This window comes from Schistocerca americana, chromosome 4 (assembly GCF_021461395.2).
Source record: "Schistocerca americana isolate TAMUIC-IGC-003095 chromosome 4, iqSchAmer2.1, whole genome shotgun sequence".
Classification (NCBI taxonomy): domain Eukaryota; kingdom Metazoa; phylum Arthropoda; class Insecta; order Orthoptera; family Acrididae; genus Schistocerca; species Schistocerca americana.
This window is the reverse complement of record NC_060122.1, coordinates 724,975,793-724,984,979: the sequence shown is the minus strand read 5'-3', so window position 1 is coordinate 724,984,979 and position 9,187 is coordinate 724,975,793. Positions and strand designations below refer to the sequence as shown.

Genomic DNA, 9,187 nt, shown 5'->3' with positions numbered 1-9,187 from the left:
TCCTTTCGTTGTAGGTGTTTAGGCTCAATACCTTGCCGGCGTTTATGAGAAGGTTCGAGCATAAGTTCACTAGATCTGTTACCCTCATTACGTATCTGTTATTAGAGACGGAGCACAAACTGTGATTGAGAAAGGAAATCGGCCTCGCGCTTTCAGAGGAACCAAATCGAAATTCACCCTACAAAATTTTAATAAACGTATTCCGTAATATCTGTTTTGCTCATTTTCAGTCAGGCATCTATCAAACTGTAAACAATAATTGAATGAGTACTGTGCATATAAAACAGCTTTATTCAAACAACATACAATATATTAAATTTTCCATATTAAAACAAAGTTTATAAAGTTTCAAACGTCTTTGTGGCAAAAGAGTATTGTACGTTACGCGGATTTATGCCGAATTCCAAGCAGTACGTCTAGAATGTGTGCTGTCATAAAGTAAGATTATCACATTAATCATTACATTATTTTATCTTACAACGACTTAGCACTATAGAAATGTCTTACTCTCAGTCTTTTGATATTTGTGTTTCATAGAGGTAAAACCAACGTCCACGAAGAAAGCACATACAAATCTTATGCAAAAAAGTAATAACACGGAATGTAAGCACCATTACAATAACGAAAACATTAACAATAACAAACAATACAACAGTGTTCAAAGTCAGTTTGGTCCCTTAGGAGTAGCTGCCAGATTGGAACGTAAGCTCAGACGCGAGTTGAGAAACGAGACGTGGGTTGTGTGATTTCGCTAGCCTCATATTCCAGTAAGAGAGATCTCAACCGGCTCCGATTAATTTTTCCATGATAGCTGTAATGTAATCCAATTTGCTTCCATCTGCAACATTCCACTATACAGCACCTTCCGATCACGCTTCCTCTACTACCAGCACAACATGAGATGGTTAAGCAGCAGGAACTAGTTGCAATAAACTGCATCATGTGTGCTCAACCAGCTCTGTGAGGAAGCGAACAGAAGAGACAAGAACAAATAAAAACCTCAGATTAGCAACCACATTTGACGACTAAAACAGACAGCAAATCAGCTGCTGTACCACGGAGCGGCTAGCGGAACGATGTGCTCTGCGTAATAGATGGAGAGTTATTGACAGAAAAAGGGTGAGGAAACAGAGAAGACGAAAATCAGGGAGAAGGCCGAGACGAATGAAAAGGAGGAGAAATGGTAGAACGTCTTCCATAGAGAAAAGCTTAGGCAATAGTTACTGTTTGGTAAATGCAGCGAGGAATGCCATTCATCTTCCATTTAACATCGTTGTGATGTTGGTAGGCGAGAGAGAAACATACAGTTCCTACAGGTGAAATAAAATGACCAATACAACACGAAAAGATCTATTGCTGCACTGACCTGACAAGCAGAAAGAAGTGCTGCAATTTTGTACGAAAGAAAAACATAATTACCATGATCGGACGACGAAGCAGTGAAAAAATAAAAGCATGAGAAAAATACGGAAAGCGACGAATGAAAATAGTAAATAACTAGCGTTTGCGCCGAAATTGAAGAAAGTCATATTTAAGAGGTGGCCTGGTGGTCTAGCTTGTAGATCACTACGTTCCGGCCCTAGATGTCCTGGGTTCGATACTGAATTGGGGGTGGAGATTTTGGATCTTTCCCATGAATAAATGATGTTCGATAAGATGGCCTAATGCCGCGGCGAATAAATGGTGCTCTGCCTGCAGTCAAGCCAGTACCCTGGTCACGCACTTTATTTTTTCCCTCATTTAAAAACCACCGTGAGCTGTTGACGAAATATACTTTTATTTACTATCATTTTCAATCAGCCGATTATCATCAAGTAACATAAAGTTATTTACATAAGGCTCTGGCGTCGAAAAGCAGAACAAAAAACAATCCTGTGTCACGAACTGTCTTCATAATGAAATGAATTTATAGAACTCATAGCATGTATCAGTGTCAGCAGTTTCAGTGACACGGGATTTTTCTTTTTTACGGCACCCTAATGTCGATATCATACAGGCTCAGGTAGACATTTTTTTATATTATTGATCATAATGGAAAGTCTGTTTCATCAGCAGCTCTTGGTGGGTCTTAAATACAACTTTCTTCAAATATTTACGAGTTTTGGGCACCAGCTGCACAAAATATATTTGCACTGAATGTCCGACCCAACAGTTTTACCTGTAAATTAATTGGAATGTCTCTAACTAGAACCAATGACATCCAACAGTGTTCAAAGCCCATTTCATCTCCTGATTTAGTATGACGGAGTCAACGGATGCTTAGCGAGGTGAATATCGCAGCTTAGACTCTCTGTCGATTGATACTGTGGCTTGTGGAATGTAGAATGTTCAGTATTGCTGAAAGCCTGACATGACACCCAGTTCATCTTGCTGATGCCAGCGTCGATGGAGGAAGTGCAGCTTCTCCTCCTGACGTGGAGGAGGATCCCGACTGTTCCGTGAGCTGTGGAGCGACAGATGCAGACGTAAGCCGGGGACAGAGGGCCCGCTGCTAGAAGTAGCCTAGCTGGCTGAGGGTGGTGAAGACGATGACCCAGACGACGAGTATGGCGATGATGGTGGCGAGGAAGACGGTCTTGAGGCGGTTCCAGGGGCTGGGCGGCTGTTTGTGCGGCAGCGGCGGCAACTGCGTGCGGCACAAGTCGGTGCAGACGACGCCGTTGCTCGGGGGCGGCGCCTCCACGGCCCCCAGCTCCACGCTGCGCACCGCCGCGACGCCGCTGCTTCCGGCTACCGACCCATCCCGCTCGAAAGCCGGGTTCTCCATCTGCGGACACAGCGAGAGCACACCGTCAGAACATTAAGCTCGCCACAAAACTCGGAAAAGATCCAGCACTTCAAATGTGCCATGCTTATCACAACATATAGGATATATCGTAACAAATTTCTAAACGTAAGATATAAACTGAAGTAATGACTTAAAATTTGTGCCAAGGCTGCGACTTGAACCCAGTTCTCCTGCTCACTAGGCAGATGTGCTAACCAGTACACCATTGTGGCACTGTGACTACCACAGCTGCACGCACTGCCCTGGTCCGATTTCCAGGATGGATGAACTGTCTGTATACATAATTAAGTTTGTACGGAACCCTCAATGTGTGAGTGCTACTCGCACTTGGCCAATGTTTGTCATGCACCTCATTTTTTTTTCTTTATTGTTATTTCACTCCCCAAAAAGGAGCGGGCTGGCAACGGCACAATACGCCACTCTTCAGCCAAGAGAGTTACAGAGAAAACATAGGCAAATGAGAAAATAATACATAACATAGAATGGTATAAAGTGATGAGTAGAAACGGTAGATTTACAAACAACATAGACGAAAGCCATACACACATGCTGAGAATGAACACTGTGACTCGACACGAAAACAAAGTAGCACCACAGTGGGAACACAAATGAATGACGCTGGCGACACTGCCGGTGCTGGTGGAACGTAGCACTGCACACGGCACTGGAATAACACTGACACCACAATGAAAACGTTAAAAATCACTGCACTGAATGGGACCTACCACCGGGTGAAGGGAGGAGGGGGGGAAGAAATGGGAGGACAGACGGTAGGGGGAAACCAGGAGGGGGGTAGGAGGGGGGCAGTGGAGGGGAGAAGGAAAGGATAAGCCCGGGGCAGGGGGGGGGGGTGGAAAGGTAAAAGAAGGTGTTCGGCAGGGGAAAAGGAGGAAGAAGGGAAGGGGGAAGAGGGAGGGAGAAAGGGAGCCCTGAGGAGGGGGGGGGGGGGGGGAAGCCCGTCTCGTTTTCACTTGACTGATTTATAGAAACAAAAACATACCAGCAATGATGGGTCCATTTACAAGATAACTGCAAATGTGTGATTACGTACAAAAGCGATTAAAGTACAAGGGTTTATACAGGATGTTTAGAGAGAGTCACACAGTCCTAGAGGGGGCTGTTTGGCCAAAACTAGTTCTTATAGTGATACGCAGTCCAGTCGCATTAATGCGACAACCTTCTATGTTCGATGCCAACGTACGATAACCGCTCACAGACAGCAGTTGGCAGCACTAGCAGTCGAGGGAATATAAAGTGTGTCAGGCAGACGCGGGAAACAATGCGGTCATTGTCGTAATGGGTAACGAAGCGATTATTTGACGTCCGGGCGGGCATGATCAATGACTTACTGGCCAAGTGTGGAAGCATTTCCGAAACGGCTAAGTTTGGAGAAACTGTTCGTGTGCCACTGTGGTTAAAGTATACCGTGCACGACAAAGGGGCACTATCCAAAATCGGCGCCGAGGGAACTGTGGTGCACCATGGCCCACAGATGAAAAAATTCATGGCAATACCAGCAATCGAACGGCGCTCCTCTGCATAACACCCAGACGCGCTGATCACTGAGCTACAGAGGCGGACAGACATGTTTCGCAAATTCTATTTTTGAAGAACGCTCACTGACCTATGATACTTATTTTTTCTTACTATATGCATATACCGGATATGTGATGGAACAATTCTGAATTTATTTCTGGCTCATAGCTTATTGGCTTATAAGTTAAAAACAACTTCTTGGGACACAAGCTGCTCTAACTGTTTCACTGTTTTTCTTTCCAATTACGATTTCGTGCGGTCCTTTTAACATTATGCACCGCACCACAATGGATTGCAGTTGTGTGTGTGTGGGGGGGGGGGGGGGGGGGCGTGTACACACACTCTCACCTCCCTCTCTCTCTCTCTCTCTCTCTCTCTCTCTCTCTCTCTCACACACACACTCACACACACACACACATATCTACATCTACATCTATTCTCTGCAAGCCACTGTGAAACACATCGTTAAGGGTAATTCTCTTGCACCACTTATACGGAGCGCGGGAAGAACGATTGCCTAGGCCTCTGTAGCCGCTGTAATTACCCTAATCTAGAATTCGTGGTTCCTAGGAGAGCGATACGTGGGGTTGTAGTATATTCCTAGATTCTTCACTTAATGCTGCTTCGTAGAACTCTAAGATGGCTTTTCCAGGACAGGTTTGTCTTATCTTCAGGTGTCTGCCAGTTTAGCTTTTCCAGCCTCTTATGACGCTCTGTCATGGGTCAAACAAACATGTGGCCATTCGTGGTGCTCTTCTATGTATACTTTCAGTATCCCCTGTTACTACTATTTGGTGAGTGTTCCAAACACTTCAATAATATTCTAGGGTGGATCGAGTGAGTTTTTTGATAGCAACAGCAATTGTAATCTCACTGCACTTTCCCTGTATCCTGCCAATCAACCGAAATTTGCCACCTGCTATACCTACGTGTGAGCTTGTGTGATCATTTCATTTCATATTCCATCTTACTGTCACAATCATGTATTTGTATCAGTTGACTTATTCTAGTTGTGGCTCATCGAACTGCAGTCATAGAACAGAAATTTTTGGATTTCTTGAATTGCACAATTTTACAGTTCTGAACATTCAAAGAAAGATGCCAATCTTTGCACTGTCGTGAAATTTTATGTAGAAGTGACTGCACATTTGTGCAACTTTTTATAGATAACAGTACTTCATTATATATAACACTACCTGCAAAATGTCTGATTAATACTATCTGTCAGGTCATGAATATATATCATGCGCAGCAAGCGTTCCCACGCACGTCTCTGAGGTTTTCCTGAAGTTACTTCAACTTCTTTCGGTGGTTCTCAGTCCAAAATAGCTTGCTGCATACTCCCTACCAAGGAATCCTCACTCACTCCTTTCACAAACTTCGTTCGGTACTCGATATCAGCGTAATGGCGTTAATAACGTTGTTTTGTTACTAATTCAAACAATGTTCAGAAGAATGGAAATATTGCATCTACTTGACTGACTTCGTCCAAGCCTTTCTAGTCAAATGAGAACAGTGCAGCCGGCCGAAGTGGCCGTGCGGTTAAAGGCGCTGCAGTCTGGAACCGCAAGACCGCTACGGTCGCAGGTTCGAATCCTGCCTCGGGCATGGATGTTTGTGATGTCCTTAGGTTAGTTAGGTTTAACTAGTTCTAAGTTCTAGGGGACTGATGACCTCAGCAGTTGAGTCCCATAGTGCTCAGAGCCATTTGAACCATTCTGAGAACAGTGCACGGCCGATATTTTTGGAATCTGTACTGGATGGTATGATGGAGGGATACTGTTCCAGATTCCTCATTACGCCTAAGCTCAGAACCTTTTTCCTTCAACAGAAGGATGTCAGTGTGTTGGAGAGTTGGTGAATCTTCCGTTCTTGTAGACAGATGGGGCCTGCGACTTCTTCCAACGACTGGGATTTTTTTTTAGATATTAATAATTTACTGTGGTTAAGGCTGTAGATTCTGTATAGAATTAGATAGGGACTTTATAGGGCTGTGAGGTTTGGTTCTCGATACGAATATATACAGTTTATTACAATGCTGCATACTGTAAATACCACAGGTTATTACTACAGGGCCGGCCGCGGTGGTCTAGCGGTTCTAGGCGCTCAGTCCGGAGCCGCGTGACTGCTACGGTCGCAGGTTCGAATCCTGCCTCGGGCATGGATGTGGGTGATGTCCTTAGGTTAGTTAGGTTTAAGTAGTTCTAAGTTCTAGGGGACTGATGACCACAGATGTTAAGTCCCATAGTGCTCAGAGCCATTTGAACCATTTTGTTACTGCAGGTACCGTCACTGCAGAACTGAATCAATAAAAACGTCACAATAAGCGGCAGACAGGTGGCAAGGAGCCCATCGACAGGTACAAAAAACCCCAACAGCAGTAACAAGTAGTGATGCCGGATACGAAAACTGCCCGTACAGATTAAGTACGGCAGATGATTCTGCGACAGTGGAAGCTCAGTCATATGGTCCTCGTGCTCAACAGTAATGGTTATGCAAGAGCAGCGTGATCTAAAAGTAGATCATCTATTGAAGAAAGGAATACGTTCATGAGTCTGTGTATGTATTTTCCGCGCAGGTGTTGCATTGCCAGTGCTGTACTTCGTGTTAATCTCGTAAGCATTTTGATACAGCATCATAATCACCGGATTCTCTGATCTACGAAGTCGCTCTTTGCGCTGTTTCACTCGCAGACGCAGGGACAAAGTGCGGGAGTAATCCCAAGCACTGGCTCCGGACACCTGCCTCTTAACGAGATCTTATTGTGCAAAACCGTATCTTATCTTTATTTTCAAACATTCGCAGCAGAATTAGCTAGATCCAATATCTCTCTCGCCGATCAGTTCATCAGAGATAAGAAATAGCTCATGTCAGAATTCACAAGTGCAGTGCTACTTATTGCTCATGAGTGACATTTCTTGCAACAATTGATACGGAGGCATGAGTAGTGCTACGTTTGTTAGTAAAAAAGAAAAAAATAGTTGGAAAGATGGTTAAGGTATAATATCCCGTCTACGACGAGATCGTTACAGTCTCAGCACAAAATCGGATAGGGTAAGGATGACGAAGGAAGTCGGTCGTGCGCTTTTCAAAGGAAGCATTTTGGTTGGTTGGTTGATTTGGGGGAGGGGACCAAACAGCAAGGTCATCGATCCCATCGGATTAGGAAAGGAAACTATCCCGGCATTTGCTTTGAAGCGATTTAGGGAAATCACGGGAAACCTAAATCAGGATGGCCGGACCGGGTTTGAACAGTCGTTCTCCCCAGTGGTGTGTGTGTGTGTGTGTGGGGGGGGGGGGGGGGGGGGGGGGTAACCACTGCGCCACCTCGCTCGGTAAAGCGTTCTGCATCTACAGTACCTGAGTAAGGGAAAACAAGAAAAACTTACAGGCGTTTACAAATACACAGCGGCAGCTTGTTATTTCAAAGTATTGACGGAATATGTAAGGCTGTTCTCGCTCTTGTTTAATGCGACGTTTACGTATTAAAATGGCAAATGTCTATCCGTATACACCCTCAACGTGTGACTTAAATTTATAAACATAGTAGGAGTATGCACTTGAAAATGGCAAATAGCCGAAACCAGCTGTAGTGGTATAAATGACAGTGGTTTTATAAGAGCCAGTGTGAAAATGCTATTGTCTTACAATAAATTTGTGGCTGTATTACCGATACGAAAATGCTTGTTCTTCGTTGCTGAGTAATGAATATTTACTTTTTCTAAAGATATAAAGGACCGAAAGTGGTGAAAATACACTACTAGCCATTAAAATTGCTACACCAAGAAGAAATGCAGATGATAAACGGGTATTCATTGGACAAATATATTATACTAGATCTGATATGTGATAACATTTTCACGCAATTTGGTGCATAGATCCTGAGAAATCAGTACCCAGAACAACCAACTCTGCCCGTAATAACGGCCATCATACGCCTGGGCATTGAGTCAAACAGAGCTTGGATGGTGTGTACAGGTACAGGTGCCCATGCGCTTCAACACGATACCACAGTTCATCAAGAGTAGTGACTGGCGTATTGTGACGAACCACTTGCTCGGCCACCATTGACCAGACGTTTTCAATTGGTGAGAGATCTGGAGAATGTGCTGGCCAGGGCAACAGTCGAACATTTTCTGTAGCCAGAAAGGCCCGTACAGGACCTGCAACATGCGATCGTGCATTATCCTGCTGAAATGTAGAATTTCACAAGGATCGAATGAAGGGTAGAGAAACGGGTCGTAACACATCTAAAATGTAACGTCCACTGTTCAAAGTGCCATCAATGCGAACAAGAGGTGACCGAGACGTGTAACCAATGACACCCCATACTATTACGCCGGGTGATACGCCAGTATGACGATGACGAATACACGCTTCCAATGTGCGTTCACCGCGATGTCGCCAAACACGGATGCAACCATCATGATGCTGTAAACAGAACCTGGATCCATCCGAAAAAATGACGTTTTGCCATTCGTGCACCCAGGTTCGTCGTTGAGTACACCATCGCAGTGCGCTACTGTCTGTGATGCAGCGTCAAGGGTAACCGCAGCCATGTTCTCCGAGCTGATAGCCCATGCTGCTGCAAACGTCGTCGAACTGTTCGTGCAGATGGTTGTTGTCTTGCAAACGTCCCCATCTGTTGACTCAGGGATCGAGACGTGGCTGCACGATCCGTTACAGCCACGCGGATAAGATGCCTGTCATCTCGACTGCTAGTGATACGAGGCTGTTCTGATCCAGCACGGCGTTCCGTATTACCCTCCTGAACCCACCGATACCATATTCTGCTAACAGTCACTGGATCTCGACCAACGCGAGCAGCAATGTCGCGATACGATAAACCGCAATCGCGATAGG

The 9,187-nt window shown here is 44.9% G+C and overlaps 1 protein-coding gene across 3 annotated transcripts in view; it reads right to left on the bottom strand.

Moving 5' to 3' along the window:
- Positions 1-268: 268 nt before the first annotated feature.
- The window catches only part of LOC124612415, a 350,836-nt gene continuing 341,917 nt past the window's right edge, over positions 269-9,187 (bottom strand). For all 3 annotated transcript variants that reach the window (XM_047140616.1, XM_047140614.1, XM_047140615.1), the window contains one exon: positions 269-2,767. In XM_047140616.1, coding sequence (XP_046996572.1) covers positions 2,492-2,767 — 276 coding nt within the window. In that variant the 3' untranslated portion in view covers positions 269-2,491. The remainder of the gene's footprint in view (positions 2,768-9,187) is intronic.